At 40.5% G+C, this 20117-nt stretch overlaps 1 protein-coding gene and 2 long non-coding RNA genes across 3 annotated transcripts; all 3 read right to left on the bottom strand.

Annotated features, from left to right (window-relative positions):
* Nucleotides 1–741: 741 nt before the first annotated feature.
* On the bottom strand, nt 742–3555 carry LOC310999242 (cell adhesion molecule CEACAM6-like; the record flags this gene model as incomplete). The annotated part of the gene is made up of 4 exons (XM_083989566.1): nt 742–1257; nt 1580–1861; nt 3099–3407; nt 3501–3555. 4 exons carry the CDS (start codon nt 3553–3555, stop codon nt 857–859), a joined length of 1047 nt encoding a protein of 348 aa, XP_083845692.1. The 3' UTR covers nt 742–856.
* A 5344-nt stretch (nt 3556–8899) lies between these two features.
* LOC310998850 lies at nt 8900–13522 on the bottom strand. The gene is made up of 4 exons (XR_014596019.1): nt 13466–13522; nt 13303–13343; nt 10521–12093; nt 8900–9241 (listed from the first exon to the last, which is right to left on the bottom strand). It is a non-coding gene; the product is annotated as an uncharacterized lncRNA (long non-coding RNA).
* A 617-nt stretch (nt 13523–14139) lies between these two features.
* On the bottom strand, nt 14140–19388 carry LOC310998675. Its single transcript, XR_014596009.1, has 3 exons — nt 19193–19388; nt 14558–14827; nt 14140–14384 (listed from the first exon to the last, which is right to left on the bottom strand). It is a non-coding gene; the product is annotated as an uncharacterized lncRNA (long non-coding RNA).
* Between the last annotated feature and the right edge of the window lie 729 nt (nt 19389–20117).

Genomic DNA, 20117 nt, shown 5'->3' with positions numbered 1-20117 from the left:
ATTTTAATTCTTATCATCAAGAAAGGCTAATGGAGTTTGCTAACACTATTGATTTATTGCACTTTAGAGGAAACATACACACAGTTTCAATCTTTCCATCTTCTTTGTTTGGGCCGAAACCAGACCTCAGTGTTTGACAGTAAACATGGTGGCTTTGAGATTTTACTTTCTTTTTCTATAGAAGTTGTTGTGAGTGTTTCACTTTGTCCACTTTATTTCACTGCATCGTCATTCATGGCCTGAATGAGCCACCAACATCTGTGAAAGAGAATTCATGTTATTAATCATAGTAGTTTGATTGATCCAGTTATTTTTATTTAATTAGGAAATACTTTATAAAACATAGTTGTGGGTTGTATTGGAATTTGTTAATCTAATAATCATTATAATATAATGTTCCAAACCCAAAAAATGTTTAAATTGAAATGTTTGCCAACACAACAAGGTATTAATTCAGGAAATTGTGATGATAATCTGTCTCTATTTTGTGAACTAAACAAAGAATTAAAAAATCAAAGCCAAAAAAGTAATTAAATTATCATTCATCATTTATCAGAAAGTAGATTTGACCTAAGACCTGCTTCCTATGGCACATCTAACTATTATATTAATATATTTCTGCTTTTTGCGAAACATGTAAAATATGTATGTCAATCCTAAAACATTCTTTGGAGATATGAAAAACTAAAATGTTATTATATTATTATTATGTATTTACAAGAAGTTATTCTACAACTTGCCTGGCCATGACAAGAGGAATCCCACCAATAACAGCAGAGGCAGAAGACAATCTTTAACAGCCTGGTGTTCAGATCCTGAGACTGGAGACTCTATATGCAGACAAACAAAAGGTGAATCACAGAACAAATGCAGACGTATGGAAGTTGATATCACTATTAATCAACTGACCTGCTATGGTGATGTGGGAGGTGATATTGCTGCTCATGCTGGTACGATTGTTGAATGCCCAACAGGAATATGGTCCACTTTGATCTTCTGTGACGTTGTACAGCTCCAAGAATGGACCTGTCGTATTGATAGACTCTCCTCTTACAACCCACTGAAGCTGCGCTGGTGGACTGGACTGTGCTGAACACAGTATGGTCAGATTGGATCCAACCAAAAAAGAAGTCGTGTTCTGTCCGTTCACTGTGAGCGCCATGTTGTCTGGGCCATCTGAGAGAGAGAAAGAGAGAGAGGGAGAGAGAGGCAGACAGAAGAAAAGAGGGAAATTAGAGCTTAGATGCTTATACTGTACGTGGACCATTCATACTGGATGGCCTATCCATTAGTTATTATAAGTTGATTCACTTAATCTAGCACATAGTGTTTATTGGGTTGTATTCATCTAAAAGTAAACATTTATTTTCAATAGAGGACATGAGGTAAAGGGGTATAATGACCACACAAGTGTATATTTCCTTTTCGAACATTGCTTTTGTTGTTAATTGTTTGTTCTGTCAGTGGTGATAAATGTTTTGTTCAGATCAAATCAAATCAAATCAAATCAAATCAAATCAAATCAAATCAAATCAAATCAAATACTAATTGATGATTAAATCCACATTGTCCTACTCACAGCTGATGGTAAAGTTTACAGCATCACTGGTGCCATTACTGACGGGGTTTGAGACATGACATCTGAACGGCCCCTGGTCATATCGGGTCACATTGACGATGGTGAGAGTGGCGTTTCCATCACTGAGCTGAACTCTGTCACTGGCTGTAATCTCAGAGCTGTCGTTCAACCAGTGGAAAGAGAGGGAGGATCCAGAGGAGACGGAGCACGAAACCACTGCTGAACCGTTGAACTCCACGATGTCCGTTTGATTTGCCTTCAGGGTTACATTTGAAATGGGCTCTGTGGGAGAAAAAGATAAAGACGTGATATAGCCTAATGTGAGCAATAAATGTTAATGTTGACGAGATTGTATTATCTTACATCTTATCTTGTATTTTATTTGAACCATGCAAATTCAGTTATATGTTACTGTATGTTGATTGTATAATTATGAAAAGATGGTGTTGTAGTGGACTACATTATGGATCAGTGTATTAGCTATAACATCTTTGTTTACTTTTTTTTTGTCTGGAACACACAACTGGAACACAAAAGGTCAAGATGCAGCGTTGACAGTAACACACACAGACAGAAACTAACCAGGGGCATGTGAACGAAAGGGCAACATAACCCACAACACATGCAGGCTGTTACAGGAAACAGTGAAGCATCTAATTTTTCTGGTTGTCAGTCCAAATATCAGAAGACACAAACAGAAATTCCTCTGCGTCCTGTCTGAAACCATGTTTTTCATCACACCAGGAACCTGTTTCTGTGAAAAGGGTGCAGTAAACATCCCATCAGCAAATTCTTCTCCCTCTCTGCTCCTGCTCTCCTGTTCACTCCAAAGAGCAGAGAGAAATTATACTCCTCATAATTATTTTCTGTTCTACCATCACTTTGAATTGAATTTTTCATTATTTAAATATCATTCTTGTCATTATGATGTTACTTATTTTGCTGTTTTCTGGGTCCAGACCTCCTTTGCTCTTAAGATTCACCTGCTCTATTTTTCTACCTCTGTTTACATCACTTACTTTATTACATTTTTGTTTTATGGATTTTCTTGTTGACTCCATCTTTGCACATTATTCCTCATATGTATGTTGGTCAAAAGTCAGTATAAAAAAATCTATTAAATAAACTTGTCAGACACCAATGTTAGAGGTCCACCCACATAGACTTTATTTACTCAACAGAAAATCTTGTTCAGAGCTCTTACCCAACCCATAGGGTGAGGTAATGTTATGGTGAATAAGAGTTTAAGTCACTGTGACAGAAAGCATTCACCTGCTAAAACTGGAAAATCTTTACGAAATATTGCTAGTCTGGAAAGAAAACACATTATAATAGGATTTAGATAAAGTTCCTAGTGTGAACGAGAGATAATGTTTGTGTGTTTAAACCATCTAAAACCTACATGACATGATTCAGCATTGTTGAAGGCGGTCTTTTCTCGGCAAGGCAGAGACGGTGTTCTTGCTAAACCCTCAACTCTAATGCAATGTTTTGGTCTAATGCATGACTTTAGTCTCACCCAGAACAGAGAAGGGAGTGCTGACCCTAAGCTGGGGGTCACTGCTCTGCATCACGTAGACTCCTGAGTCGGCCACAGCGACGGACCTCAGAGTGAGCGCTCCAGTGAGGACGTTGACTGACGCCCTGCCATTGTAACTGGGGACGACGGCCTGCTGGTCCCCCACCCAGGTGAGGACGAGGGACTCTCCCAGTGACCAGCTCCCGCTCTTCAGAGCCGCCGGAGGAGACAGAGACAGTGTCACTGTGTCCCCGACGGCAGCAGGGTTGATGGAGGGCTGGACCTCGACAGCACCTGAGGCCAGAAAACCTGAGGGAGGAAGAGAACAACAGCTGTTAGTTATCACAGTATAAATGGTACAAAAGACCTCCCTCACAAATTCATCTGCTATAACAAACTTACCTTGTATTAAAGCCAGCAAAATAATAGCCAACGTTTCTTCACTTTTCTTCTCCATTTCGTTTTGAGGGTCTGAGGGTATTCTCACTGGTCCTGCTCTTTTATAAATGTCCACTACGTGTCCAACCCCTTACCCATAAATACCTGTTGTAGTTCTTATCAGCAGATATCGAACTTACAAAAGGTGCAACATTTCTTGTTTGCCATCTTGGGAGAAGTTCTGCAAATGGTCACTCAGCAAAATGACAAATTATGACAGATGGTATGTGAGGCATGACTGGAGAATTTGTGTGAGGGGACTGTGGTTGTGGATTGGTGATGTATTTTCTTTTGCATTATTGTAGGAAGTTCATCCTGTACTGATCATTTCTCACCTACCGGATAAGGCTGAGCTCCTCTGTGTTTTTTTTCTTGCCACCCCTATTCCTGAAAGTTTCGGTGTACACAGCTGATATATGACCCCTGCAAGTCAGTGTGTGCTTGTTTGTGTGTGTGTGTGTGTGTGTGTGTGTGTGTGTGTGTTCATATCGATATTGTGCATGTTTCCTCCTCTGTAAATGAATACACCTGCACCTGCAGCAGCTGACATATTGACTGAGGGAATCAATCTTTCATTGTATTAAATCTTGCAAGTAGTTACACAGCCACCAGCTTGATTTCATCTCAGACGCAGACAGGACAAGATCTGCTACACTATTACTGTATGTGTTAGGTCACATTTTTAATTACTGATCCAGACATGTAGGAATACTAATCTTTTCTGGCGTTAATCTAGCAAACCACTGTACCTTTCACAATATCACTCAGTAAACACCAGAGGCATTATTTGAGCAGTGGTGGTGCAAAGTTCAGTACCTGAGCAGCACACCTGTGTTATGTACCTGACACACACTACGCAGTAAATTGAAACTGATGACTGCACAGGGTTATTTTTAGAGTATGTAAAATGTACCGCAAATGTGAGGAGGAGCAGCAGCACGACAGGAAAGATGTTCCAGATATTGCACTGAGAGCTTTGCCTGAGGCCCCATTGGACATATACAATCAATACATTTTATTTCCTCTGATAACTTGAGTAAATGTTCTTAAGCAACTTTCCGTGCACTCCTGGTTATGAATAAAGTTCAGAGAATAGTTCAAACTGCTCAAAGCTCCACACATCCAAATACAGAGTTTAAATATTTCAAAAGGTATTGAAATCGTAATAAATGTTAAAAGTCGTTTTCTATGGTGAAAGTTTCTCTGTCCATTAGTGGGCATACTGTAGCTAAATTGTGTTTATAGGTTGGACAGCTCCATTATGTAGATAGACTTGGCATCATCCTACTATGTGATCGTAATTAAAACCTTTCATGTCGCTGATAAATACATATCTGATTACAGATATACAGTATTGTGTTTTGAATACAGGTCACATGCAAACTTTTGTTGCAAATTTGTATTCAAATGTATTTATGAAAATTAACAAAGCACAGTGGAAACCTATTGTGAGAAGGTGGCAAGGTCAAAGAATAGTTTATGGAAACATGGAAATGTGATAATGTAATGTTTTTTTTTCTTTCTTCCCCAGCTATTACTATAATTACTAACTAAACTGACATACATTCAGTTTTATAATGGTAAAATTTAACATCCAAAAAACCCACACAGAAGGATGGATAATATTATTGTACCACACAAGACAACTTTGAAGACCAGACACAGAGGCCTCTGGCTCCCTCGTCTGTTTGCTCTGTGTCACTTTCTTATCAGTGCCATTGTTCAGTTCCACAAAGGTGAGACAGAGGCCGGGGTGCCACTTACCACAGGGCTTTAAAACACATCTGTTTAAATGAGTCAGGGTTCATGCATTTTCTTTTCCAAATAGAAGCTGACGTCACAAAAACTTCTATTTAGCATGTGAGTGAATCAGCTCCACACCGGGGTCAGAGGTCACCCTCAAGCCAAACAGAGTGTCACGATACTATAGACCCACTTTGTAAGGACTGATGAGTAAACACCAGTGGGTGTCATTAACAGACAGGGAATTCTCAGTTAACACACACCCAATAACAAAGAATTTCAGCAAACATTTGAATTTTCTTTTTTCTTTTTTTCAACACGATGTGATTATGATTATGTGATCATCCACTTCATGGCACCTTGATGGACCAGGAAAGCAGCGGTGGTGGACGGCTCCTCTCTCTTTGCTGCAGGACAGAGAAATATAGAGGATCCTTCGTACCTTTAGCCATCAGCCTTTTTCATTCTTCTGCAAATGGTAGATGAGCTGACAGACAAATGAATTTCCCTTTGGGGATTAATAAAGTAATTCGTATTCATAAAGGTGAATGTTGACACATCAGATCAGTAACTGAAAGTTAGAAAGTTTCTTTGAGTGAGTGTTTAAACTTTAATGTCTCATTCTGCTTTGAAGGTTTTAGTGAATACAGGTGAACCAGAGTTTAAACTTCATGTTTTCATGTCAAAAGTGTAATGAATAAACATATACTGTAAAAAATAAAAGGATAAATATCCTCACTACGGCTCTAAAAAAGCTGTGTGAAAGGAGCTCTTGATCCTCAGGATTCATGTGAAAAGCCCACAGAGCTACACTGTCTCAGAGTCAGATAGAGGAATGTCTGTGTGTGGATGAAGGTGGAAGATTCATTAAACTGGCTTTAACATCACTGTCATTTCATGTGACAGCAGACAGACAGCAAGTTGCACCATTATTGTGGCCTTGGCAGAACCCAAGTCTCTCATGATGCATTCAACCCTCATACGATTCTGAATTTTGGGATGACAGCTCCAACCAACTGGATTAGGCCTTTGTCTCTCTTAGAATTAAGGTAGACACAGAAACTCCCCCTGCTGGCTCATGAGAGATTTGACTCATACCAGGGGGAGGGGCAAAAAGGAATGAACGTCCACTAGACAATATTTCCTGTCTTTAAACCATATACAACAGCCTAATATACATATAGCCTTTGTAGGTTTTGTCAGTTTGTCAAATGAGCTACATTCGCAAAATCCAAGAAATCACCTGCTGCGACTTAACATGATGAGATATGAGATATTTTGATATGTTTAACTCACCACTCAGATAGGTTGTGACAATTGTCCCGGTTACATGAGAGCTTTAAAAAAATTATGTAAACGTGGTAATTTATACTATAGCCTTATTCAGGAAGGCAAATACATGCAGAAAGATAATAATCATAAAAAATATATATTTTAATGAAGACTAAACTCAAGGGGGGGAGAAGCTCCCTTACAATGTGAAGAAACCAGCAGGTGAGGTAGGAGAGAAGGAAGAAGAAGAACGAGACAGAGGAAAGAGGGGAAACGGAGCAGGTGGAGGGTGGAGGCTTTGTAGTGAAGTGTTGGTTCATCTCTGATAGTGTTTTATTTTCTTCTTATCCTTACTTGTTGTTCAAATGCTTCATAAATGATTACCTCATGGAATTTCCTTGTTAAGAACCACAGGTTTGAACAGCAGGTGTCGTGGTAACGTCTCTCAGGTTTGACTCCACTGTGGGGCTGTGTCCATTTACAGAACTTCCGTTTTTATACCGAGCATGTAGGAAGTTATACCCCGAACCTATCACTGAATTTGTGTTTATTTCACTCCAAATTGAATTTCACAACATAATCCTGTTTAACAAGACAAAGCACCTTATGATGAAATCTTTGCAATCTACAAAAAGGAAGTTTCCACAAAACGGTGACAGGAAACCTGAAATTGCAAGATAAAGCATAGGATCGTTTTTGTCTTTTGCTGGTGCGTTGCGACATGTGTGGTGTGTTGATTTGTGACTAAATAAGAACTGATGGGATCAATGTGCAGATAAGTGGTACTGTAACCAACTGAGAGATGGACCGACAGCTTAGTTAGAGCATTGCATTGAGCATTAGATGGCACTCTTTGGCAGGAGTCTCTCAACAATTGTAGGTCATGCAAATAGTCAGGTGAATAGCTACTAGTTAACAAGTCACAGCTTTTGTGACTCTGTGAAAAGACTTGTAGCATTACTAGTTGAGTCTGTGGTCATGAGTGTGTCCAAAAGCTGACTAGTTTGGATTTTGGTGCCACTAATAAGGCTTATGGTCGAACTAGTTTAAGGTCACTCATTGCTGAAAAGGATAACTAGTACGAGTCTCTGCTCAGATATGATAGGATAAATACAGATTACAAGCTCAAACAGTTTTCCATAGTAGGTCACTCCTCCTCTGCATGGAAAGGCAGAGTAAACAATAAATGACCTAAATTACTTTATTAGTATTACAGGCCTTGAGGCTGGTTTTGATAAAGCAGTAAATTCGCCTAACATTTTCTTAATTCTTAACTCAAAGTCATTATATTTTCTCTCCCCTTCCTGTTCCTTACTCTTATCTCAGCTGATGTGTGTGTGTGTGTGTGTGTGTGTGTGTGTGTGTGTGTGTGTGTGTGTGTGTGTGTGTGTGTGTGTGTATGCCTAACAAAGTTCCTTTTTATTGTAACATTTCCTTGAGGTATGGTGAGTTTTTATTGCATTGAAAATTCATTATCAACTGTTATAGCTGAGTCATCTTGTTTCTGGGCATCACACACTAAGGCAAGTCAATAAATACCATGTGTGTCCATACAGGAGGGACTTCACTGGTGGAATACGGTACTTAACTAAGACAAACAGTAAAGGTCGCTGGGCTATAACCTCTGATCTGTTTCTCAGGAGAAACACATTAACACAGTGACTTTTGTTCACTGTGAGTAAGACTTCAGTGCACAAAGGAATAATCAGTCAATGTGGCGTTCATTCATTATTGCAGCGCTCACAGTGTGCCTTTATTGCGGACTGCTCTTTGGCATTTTATTATTATATTGTGTTATTTATATTTACTCACAGCGAACTTTGAATTTATTGCTCTCATTGAAATGCGCTATCATTCCTGGAAATGGACATAATTTTGCATACTGCACAGCTCCTTCTTTGTCTCTCTCTCTGTGAGACAAAGTACACAGCCATAAAAGCAACTTGTTTACATGGACCTAAAAAATATCAATTTAAAACCAAGAGTAAAACAGGAATTTTCTGAGTTTCCCTTTTTTTTGACAAGAATATTATGTGATGAATAGTTCTCACTCTGAACTTCCTCTCCTAAAATGATGCAGCCTTTATGATTCACTTTTCACTTTTCACAAGCTATTGTTCCATGTCACTCTTTGCATGTCCACTGTGCACAGGTAACGCACCATAAACTTTGCAAATATTAAAAACAGGCGTACCTTCAGCCTGCTGTAGAATCAGACACAGTACTGTACCTTCCATACACATTAGACAGAGACTACTGTGATCTGTGTGAAAATGCAAATAATAATGCAAGCAAAAACACTGAAGTGGAAAACAGTGGACAGCTGCACAATTCAGTGACTGAAAAAAAAAGTTTATTCATTTGAAAAAGTGATGAAATTATTAGAAATTCAATATCTCCACCTGAGGGTTACAGTCACTGCATTCTTTCTTAAGCCAAAAGGCAAACCGCACAAACATTCATCACTCATACTTCCTTTCAGTCAAAGAGAAGTCGGCCGTGTGAACATTACACAGGGAATTTGATCTTTAGTAATGAGTAACTAATGGGGGATGGGAAACCTGATGCTCAGATTCAAGAGCTGGAGCTGGGGTTTCTCATTGTCTCATTGGATCTGAACTATTTTACATTCAAACTGAACCCAAATGCATTAAAGCTGCTCAAAAGACGTTTTAAATTGTGGCATAAAACTTGTTCCCAGTAGTGTGAAGTAGGGGTGTAACGGTATGGGATTTTACAGTACGGTACGGTAACGGTATTAGTACAGTATACCGCGGTATTTCACGGTGACGGTATTAAAATTAAAGTACATGCTTTATGTAAAGTAATACAACTTATATTTGGTTTATACTTAAAACTATGGTCTACGATTTGAAAGAGGATGAGAAAATTTTGAAAAAAAGCACCTCTCACCCCCCCCCCCCCCCCCCCCCCCCCCCCCCCTCCGAGCTCGTATGGCCAGCCCCCCCGCCCGCCCCCCCTCCTCGTTACACGCCCCCCCCCCTCACAGAGCAGAGCGGAGCAAGCAACAAGCCTGCTGCTGCCTGCAGAAACCAAACGCGGCTTTGAATGTGGAGTAAAATGTCATATTCACAGTCACAACTTCCACAATAAAACCAAAGATTACCTGTTCAACATAAACTCAGCACCGCTGCTGCAGCAGCCTGACCGGGCCTCTCTGCACCGCGGAGCTCCAGGCCCCGACTCTTCCTGCTCCTCTCCCCCAGAGACAGCACCCTGTCCTGGGTCACCCAGCGCGAGGAGTCTCCCTGTAGCATGAGGCTGTGCTCGGCGCTAGCCTACTAATAGCGGCGGCGCCAGTCCCGATGCCGCCGCTGTGCACCAGCTGCCGGTGATGAGGCGATGCCAGTTGCCGGGGACCGCGGCGGGCGGCCGCTGGTACGAGCAGCGCCGCCATTAGCAGCCATTAGCACAGCCTCATGCTACAGGGAGACTCCTCGCGCTGGGTGACCGGCCACAGGGTGCTGTGTCTGGGGGAGAGGAGCAGGAAGACCGGGGCCTGGAGCTCCGCGGCGCCGCAGTGCAGAGAGACCGGTGAGGCTGCCAGAACTGTGGGGGAGCTCCAGAGAGGGGAAAAAAAGAGAAACCAACGAAGGAGCGAGCTATTTCCGGCCGACTTGCATGTGAATATGAAGTGAAATGTTTTGAGTTCCCAACGTGTAGGTTGCGCCGGCCGCGAAGCATAATATTAAAATAATTAATTAATTACCGTCACAGTGAGAGGGGGAAAAAAAGAGAAACCAACGAAGGAGCGAGCTATTTCCAGCCGACTTGCGTGTGAAAGTTAAGTGTGTGTTTTGAGTTCCCAAAGTGTAAGTGGAGTTGCGCAGCAGCCTGCATAATATTAAAATAATTAATTAGGCTAATTACCGTCACCGTGAGCTTGGAAATCTCACGGTGTCACCACCGTGGCTTTACAATACCGCGGTATACCGAAGTACGGTATACCTTTACACCCCTAGTGTGAAGTATGTTTTCTCACAATTGATGCACTACCAATTGGTCAGCATGATGTTACAAGCCCTTTACTACAGTATCTTACGTTAGTTTTGCATTGCTGACATTTCCACTTCTCCTCTGATAGAATCAGTCACTGAAATCACATTTTACTTGTTGGTTAACATTGACATTGTACAGACGATCCCTCAGAAAGTTCTTGGTTGTCATAAGTTTCTGTTCATTCAGTGTGTTCATGGAAAAACATTAAAAATTAAACATTTTGAATTTTGTCCAGTTAGAACTTCCCCAAGACAAAACCTGTTCTGCTTTCTTAACCAATTAAATCTTTTGTATGCCCTTGTAAACACACTGTATCCAATAGCTACAGTACAGCTCAGTTTGTATAATAATTAAACTATAATGGTTGCTCGTGCTACGTAGCTGCTCTTCCCTACTCACATATTATTTTCCTATTGTTTTGTGGCTTTTAGACATGCTGATAGGGAGGGCACCTTATCATCTTATCACATGACAACTTTTACTGGCATTTACTGTAATCTTGTCCTGAAGTTCCGCATGCTTGCCAGCTCTATAACACCCAGAGTGCTTATTGCTCCTGTATGTATCCAAAAAAATAAGCAATGGCCATCTCATGGAGATTTTTTTTTTATTTTTATTTTTTACTTTTGGCCATAAACTCTTGGTCATTCAACAGTAGTTGGAGAGAAATACTTGTTATTGCTTATTTTGGCATACTACTGATTTTGAATTATTGTAGCCACAGACCATCCCTTTGTGGAAAAATGATGATGATGATGATGATGATGATGATGATGATGATGATGATGATGATGATGATGATGATGATGATAATAATACGAATAATAATAATATGAAACAGTACTGATAGAAAGATGAGATGTTGAATACATCCAAGATTTGGCTGATAACTGACGAGCTGCAAAATGGAACCTCAACTAAAATCACACTGTATACATGAGGAGTGACATATTACAGCAGACCACTGTCAAATAGGCTCAACACAACACCTGAATCAACTTGATAAAAAGAATAGTTTCATTAACATGACTAATGTTTGCATTGACTGTACAGAATATGCTGAAAAAAGCGAATAAAAGCTATTATATATCATAAAGTGCAAACAAATGGGGCGACATTGTTCCTTCTGCCCTCAGTCATGACAATAACTGCCATTGTTGGTTGATTATTAACTATGCCTGCCTTGGTAAACTCAAGACCAGATTAGTCCTCCATAAACAACAGAGAGGGAGGTGCAGGTTACCCTGACAACATGTTAGCTGCTTCTGGCCTCGTCTGTGTCTAAGATCTGTGATCATTACTTGCGAACCTGAGCATATTGTTGTTCACCATTAGCACCTGACGGATGAACAGGAGCTGTTCTCTTCTGCATGTGGGCGTCATATGTAGGAGGGGAGGATGCTGCAGCACGCGTGTTGCTCACATTGACCTGAGCGTACTCTGAGGTGTTGTTCTCTGCCCCCAGGTCAACCATCCCACCATCCCTGTTCCGGACAAACCTGACGTCGGCATAGTTCACCTCCTGGAAAAGAAATAAAGACAGTGGTGATCCTACTGTTGGACCAGTCAGTCCATCAAATTATGTATTAAATAATCTGACACTGAAAATATGTAACTAAATAATCATAACTGCACCCTTACGTAACATGTAAACTCGTCGCTCATTCAAAAAACAAAAGGTCCAAATCTTCCTGGTAGTAAAAAATTCAAAATATAAATAAAAACATTGACACAATGTAAAACAAATCTTCAAAGCTAACACATTTTCAATGACATTCACCATTGGGCCAGAAAGTTACTATAGTAACTCCTGGGGGGCTGCCTAAGAGGCTGGGGCTCCAGGCAGACACCTCTCTTGCCTTATCACAAACTGAGACTTTGAATAGAGAGTAAAAGTTGAATTGTGTAAAGTTTCCTGGTTCAAAGTCTGATAATAAACACAGTGGTAAAAGTCCTATTTGAGTGTGACCAGTGGCGTGCACACTGCACAGACTTTTTGAAGGGCAAGGGTGAAAAGGAGAAAAAAAAGGGCACATATAGCGCATCCTCACCACTGAAGAGGGCACTTTAGCACGCATTTTGGTTCCTAGAGGGCACTGTAGTTCATCCACTTTTACTACTGTCAGTGTTAATAATAAAGGTTTGTGTGAACAACAGTTCTGCAGCCTCCACCATTGTAAGTAAGTAAGTACATTTAATTTATCTAGCACTTCTCATAGATAAAATCACAAAGTGCTTTACAACAAGGATAAAATGCAACAAAATACAGAGATTGCAGCAAAAAACAACGGCACACATACAGGTAACTTCACAGAGGCCCCAGAGCATCAACATCATGTAATGTGTTAGTATGATACTAAAAGTGAATTAAGACGTAGCTACGTAATGACAGGGCACTATGTGGGATAAAAATGTATACCAATGATACTCTGATGTGTGCTTACAGCTACACTGGAATTTGTCTGAACAGTTTTGTTGGAGAAGAAACTGGGAATCATAACATTACTACAGTAGTGGGTGAGGTTTGTAAGTTGTGTCTAACTAGGTGAAAAGTGCTTACTGTAAGGTTCTGACAAAAGGGTGACCAATTCAATAAATGGGTTCAGGGCACTGAGGATTTAGTTCAGACAATTTGTTTTAGCAATTTAGAAAAACTGTAATTGTGGCATGAAGATGTGATTTATGATTTTCTGTGTTAGTTGAAGACATGTAAACCCAGTGATGGCTTTACCTGATCTCCTGAGAAGGCTGCATTGTTTTGGCCCTCACCTCCTTTAAAAAATAAGTAATAGACAGTGTTTAGAGAAATTCAATCAAACATAACTACACACACGTCCCACACGTGCATGTGTGTGTGCACGCACAAACACACACATGCACTGGAATTAATTTACCTGTCCTGCTGCCTGTGTCTCTGTTAGAAGATTTTCTAAGCACGTTTCTGTTTAAAAAGGTAATAGGTCAATATTATTATATGCAACACACTAATAACTACATTTTGAATTTAATTGACTAGATTTTTGACTGTCAAAAATGTGAAATTACTGTAAAGGCAATATCAGCAAAACTTCTTGAAGGATGAAAATGTTTTAATTGATGAAATTGTACTTTCTAAAATAAAGCTGCAACTGACACTTTATCATAATCATCTACTGAGGCTCTAAAATGTTTGTACTTACTTTTTTTTATAAAGAACATATGAACCACCACCAACTGCAGTCAGGGCAGCCAAGATTCCTAGTACTATTCCAACGATCTCGAGAATCGTCAAACCCCCCTTGGATGTGGCTAAAATTAATGGATAAGAAGAAGATTTTTACAGCACTAATTACACAATGTGTCACATGAAATTGTTTTAATAATAGGACTGATCAGTGCAAAAAAAAAATCTACTAATGTTTTGCTAAAGGGAAGTTGAGTGGAGTTTTGCTGGAGACAGTGTTGTCTCATAGAGTAAAATGAGAATAAATCTACTACTGTTCAGAAAACCACAGGTATAATAATGTCATCTAAATTCAATAAGCAAGAGTATCAACAATATGAACAATAACACTGTACCTGAAACAGTCAGTTCATGCACTGCAGATGATGTTCTCCCAGTTACACTATTTCTCACTTCACAGGTGTACTTTCCACTCTCAGAAACACCTGTGATTCGTTTCTCCAGCACAGCAGAAGTGAATGTTGTCACTGTCTCATTCAGTTTCCAGGTGAAACTAGGAGGTGGTATGGACTCAGCAAGGCAGGTTAATGTTAAGGTCTCCTTCACAGTTAAATTTCTGGGACCTTGGATTTGAACATTTTCTGGTCCAACTGAGAGAGAGAGAGAGAGAGAGAGAGAGAGAGAGAGAGAGAGAGAGAGAGAGAGAGAGAGAGAGAGAGAGAGAAAGGGGGTGGGGGGTGGGGTTAGTAATGATATTACAGCGCAATTATTATTTTACCACCTTCTAATATAATAAAAGTACAGTGTACAACAAGTTACTTACAGTTAATGATCATTTTGTATTTAGCTTTATCACTGCTAAGGGGGTTGCTAAGGATACAGGAATATTCTCCATTGTCTGTTTTATTCAGAGACAGAAATGACAACACTCTGCCCTCGTTGTAAAACATCATGTCGTCACTCTCAGTCAGGTCTGCTCCATTCTTCATCCACTTCCTGGTGAAGACAGAGCCAGCAGCCTCACAGGTTAGGTTAACTGAGTTTCCCTCAACTGGCTGGTTTGATGGTGTGACAGAAGCGTCCATTATCCTCTCTGTTAGAAAAAAGATAAAGGATTTGGTGAGAGAAATATGGAAACAGGAACAAACTTTACTGAGAGTTGACTGAGCCAAGTGAATATGTAAAAGAAAACCAATTTTAGATTATGAACAACCACTCCAATCATGTAATTAATATGACTATAATATATCACTGCCTTTACAACAAGGTCACTTCACACCCAGAGTAATGGAGTACAGGGTGGAAAACAAACTTTAAACACAACAGTGACAGATTATGTTCGTCTGTTCAGATTATTCTTTTGAGACATAAAAATCCATGTCTGCAGACAGGGTTCTGGCCACATGAGGAGGAAAAAGTCCAACATAAATTCTCTTCAGCTCTGTATTTGGTCTCCACCCACTCCTGTGAGAAACATTTAACTCTTTAGCTGATAAATGCTGCAACGTGTTCACCAGCTGCTCTTTGACTTTGTGATGTCTGTCTTTAGTGGAGAATTAGTGGTGAGTTTTTTAGAGGTTTTAGCTGATGGAAATGACAATGAACTGAGTCAAATGACCTCTAGAAGGTTCATTCTGTGTGCATTTGTCATTGTGAATGAACCTTTCCACAAACAAGTATAAAACGATTGATTATAGTCACTTTACGAGCCTAGTTACGAAATGTTTTAGGTTCAATTCATATTATGCAGATGGACACATGAGCACCATGTCTCAGACCCATGTCATTACTTTATTCACAAAACTTTGATTGCTTAATATTTGTAAGTCTAAGCTCTGATCCATGCATTATCTCCATTCAGAATGAAGAAGACAGCTGAGCACATCAGGCTGATGTTTGATCCTTCCACATGGTGCTTTTTTGCTGGATTTATTGCCAGTTAAAAATTCCTTAAAGGGATAGTTCACCCTAGAATGATATTTCGCTCATTATCTACTCACCCTCATGTTGACTAAGGGCTGGAAGAATTATCAGAGTCCACCGTCCCTTCTCTGAGTTACAGGGGGTCTCGGCGTAGCAGTGAATTTCAATGCAACGGTTGCAAAGGGACACCGGAGCTCTTCGTAAAAAAACACACACAAAAAAACATCCAAATACCTCCATGATGCTCGTATGTAATGTCCGTCTTGTGCTGAAGCCCCAAATTGCGTAATTGTCCCGGAAAAAATTAAATAAGTCTATATTTTAAGCTTGTTTGTAGCGGAAGCTTCTCGAAGCTCCTCTTCCTGGTCCGTCCACCGTCCGTATTGAACACATAACAACTGAATGGTCCCTGGTCAGAGGGGGTCACACGAGAGTGGAGCCTCCATCAGTGATGTGAACTCTGTCACTGGCTGTGACCTCAGAGCTGCTGTTCAGCCAGAGGAAGGAGAGGGGGGATCCAGAGGAGGAGCAGGACAGACGGACAGAGCTGAACTCCTCCAGGCTGCTGGGAGTTACATTGGAGACTAGTGCTGTGTGGCAAACACAGTGGTCTAACCCTCGTGAATTTGCTGCAATTACTGAAATTAATTGATAATAATTATTTGATCTGGGTGACTGTTGCATTACCAGTCAATAAATGTCTGTGTCCAGATAACTGTTGAGATTTGGGCACTTTTACTATAGTTTATAGAGACCTGTCTTTACATGTCACTGTTTATTTGTTCCAGAAAACTTTTTTTTAAAGACATGTTATTATTTTGTTTACTGGATTTTCAAGTTTGTGGATTACACGACTGTGGTGGGCTTTATCACTTACAATAATGAGGCCAACTAAAGGAAGGAGGTGAGCCAACTGGTCCAGTGGTGTAAAAACAACAATCTCTTCTTCAATGTGGGGAAAAACCAAAGAGATTGTTATTTATTTCAGGAGAAGACATCTATAGCATCCCGCACTGACCATTAATGGCGCTACTGTGGAGAGGGTGATCTAAGGACCTCTCCTGGACCTACAACACCACATCTCTGATGAAGAAGGCTCAAACATCCTGCTACAGTACTACAGTAAACTGAGGAGAGCACGAGTTCCACCCCATATGTGCTCTTTCTACTGGGGCACCATTGTGAGTGTCCTCACTGGCTGCATGGAGGCTGCACTGACTCCTGCCATAAGACCCTGCAATGCTGCAGCCTGCTCCACAAGACTGTTAAACAGCTTCTTCCACCAGGCTGTCAGGATGCTGAACTCTGTCCACTCCACCCCCTCTGTCCCCACCATCCCCTGGACTCTAACATTTAACTGCAATATGCACTGCACTCTGCACTAAAGCCCCTGGATGTACATAGATGATCTTATAACATTTTATTTTCTACAGCAAGTATATTTATCTTAGGTGAGAGAGAAACACCTTTTGATTATACAATAAAAATCTTTGAATCTTAACAAGTAGCTATACATCTAAATCCCATACCAAGTACATTATTTGTGCAAAAGTCAAACTTACTTAGGACAGAGATGACAGAAGGTTGAGATGTTTCATTTCTCATAGTTTTGTTGTTAAAGGCCTGACAGCTGCAAATATCGCGTGATTCGCAATAACCGCACTGACGCCGGCGCAAATCACGCGAGATTTGGACGGACCAGGAAGAGGAGCTTCGAGAAGCTTCCGCTACAAACAAGCTTAAAATATAGACTTATTTAATTTTTTTCGGGACAATTACGCAATTTGGGGCTTCAGCACAAGACGGACATTACATACGAGCATCATGGAGGTATTTGGATGTTTTTTTGTGTGTGTTTTTTTACGAAGAGCTCCGGTGTCCCTTTGCAACCGTTGCATTGAAATTCACTGCTACGCCGAGACCCCCTGTAACTAAGAGAAGGGACGGTGGACTCTGATAATTCTTGCAGCCCTTAGTCAACATGAGGGTGAGTAGATAATGAGCGAAATATCATTCTAGGGTGAACTATCCCTTTAACCAAATGCAGGATGTGGTATTTGGGGTGTAAAAAAACAATAAAAGAAAAGACAGAAAAAAGCAAAAATGTTATCTTATTAGTTAGAAAATTCAAGCCTCAACATAAAGTTTCAGCTTTAAAGTTTCTTGTTTGTAGTGCAGAGTCGAGTGATTGCATATACAGTGATTCACAGGTGATGTAGAGAAGCACTTCATCACTGGTCTCAAGGAAATTTAAATCGAATGCAACTGGACTTGGTTATTTGTCTAGGAAGACGTTTCATGACCTGGACAAATGAGAATATTCACAGGCTTCATCACTGGTGTTTTTACTGATTGTATTGAACACATAACAACTGAATGGTCCCTGGTCAGAGGGGGTCACACGAGAGTGGAGCCTCCATCAGTGATGTGAACTCTGTCACTGGCTGTGACCTCAGAGCTGCTGTTCAGCCAGAGGAAGGAGAGGGGGGATCCAGAGGAGGAGCAGGACAGACGGACAGAGCTGAACTCCTCCAGGCTGCTGGGAGTTACATTGGAGACTAGTGCTGTGTGGCAAACACAGTGGTCTAACCCTCGTGAATTTGCTGCAATTACTGAAATTAATTGATAATAATTATTTGATCTGGGTGACTGTTGCATTACCAGTCAATAAATGTCTGTGTCCAGATAACTGTTGAGATTTGGGCACTTTTACTATAGTTTATAGAGACCTGTCTTTACATGTCACTGTTTATTTGTTCCAGAAAACTTTTTTTAAAGACATGTTATTATTTTGTTTACTGGATTTTCAAGTTTGTGGATTACACGACTGTGGTGGGCTTTATCACTTACAATAATGAGGCCAACTAAAGGAAGGAGGTGAGCCAACTGGTCCAGTGGTGTAAAAACAACAATCTCTTCTTCAATGTGGGGAAAAACCAAAGAGATTGTTATTTATTTCAGGAGAAGACATCTATAGCATCCCGCACTGACCATTAATGGCGCTACTGTGGAGAGGGTGATCTAAGGACCTCTCCTGGACCTACAACACCACATCTCTGATGAAGAAGGCTCAAACATCCTGCTACAGTACTACAGTAAACTGAGGAGAGCACGAGTTCCACCCCATATGTGCTCTTTCTACTGGGGCACCATTGTGAGTGTCCTCACTGGCTGCATGGAGGCTGCACTGACTCCTGCCATAAGACCCTGCAATGCTGCAGCCTGCTCCACAAGACTGTTAAACAGCTTCTTCCACCAGGCTGTCAGGATGCTGAACTCTGTCCACTCCACCCCCTCTGTCCCCACCATCCCCTGGACTCTAACATTTAACTGCAATATGCACTGCACTCTGCACTAAAGCCCCTGGATGTACATAGATGATCTTATAACATTTTATTTTCTACAGCAAGTATATTTATCTTAGGTGAGAGAGAAACACCTTTTGATTATACAATAAAAATCTTTGAATCTTAACAAGTAGCTATACATCTAAATCCCATACCAAGTACATTATTTGTGCAAAAGTCAAACTTACTTAGGACAGAGATGACAGAAGGTTGAGATGTTTCATTTCTCATAGTTTTGTTGTTAAAGGCCTGACAGCTGTAGTTCCCACTCTGACTCTCCTGAATGTTCATAAGTCTGAGCTCTGATCCAGTATCAGCCACAGGCTCTTTATTTAAAAACCAGGTGAACTGGGCAGTGGGTCTGGAGTCAGCTGAGCAAGTCAGGCTGATGTCCGACCCTTCCTCATAGTGAACTTGTGATGGAGATTTTGTAAAATTGGTATCTTCTGGGCCAACTGAATGCAGGTAAAAAAAAAAAAAAAAAAAAAAAAAGTCACTAGGATGTAATGTTAGCAGCATGAAAAGACACATTCACACTGACTCATTGTGAAAAGAACGTATATGGATCAACATGCATAGCTAAGCAGCAGAGAAAAACAAATGTCCGTGCAAAGCAAAGCAAAAGAACAAAACTTGCAGCATGCAGGTTAGTGACTCACAGCTGATGGAGAGAGGTACTTCATCACTGGTGTCATTACTGAAACTATTGAACACATGACACCTGTATGGTCCCTGGTCATAGCGGGTCACATTGACTATAGTGAGAGTGGTGTTTCCATCAGTGATGTGAACTCTGTCACTGGCTGTGACCTCAGAGCTGCTGTTCAGCCAGAGGAAGGAGGGGAAGGATCCAGAGGAGGAGCAGGACAGACAGACAGAGCTGAACTCCTCCAGGTCTGTGCTGTTGGCTGTTAGTTTTACACTGACTGGTTCTGTGGTTGAAAAATACACTGTTTACTGTAGTTGCCATCATGAAATAAAACAACAGACACTAACAAATAATATCACTACAATGATGAAGAATAAATTCCATCCAATGTCGTAATCAGAAATTATGTTGAGGTTTCAATTTTCTCATCATGTAATCATGCAAAAAAAAAAAATTCTTCTCAG

The sequence above is a fragment of the Trachurus trachurus genome (genome assembly GCF_905171665.1).
Source record: "Trachurus trachurus genome assembly, chromosome: 16".
Lineage (NCBI taxonomy): Eukaryota > Metazoa > Chordata > Actinopteri > Carangiformes > Carangidae > Trachurus > Trachurus trachurus.
Note: the sequence above shows the minus strand (reverse complement) of the source record. Positions and strands in the feature narration are given on the sequence as shown.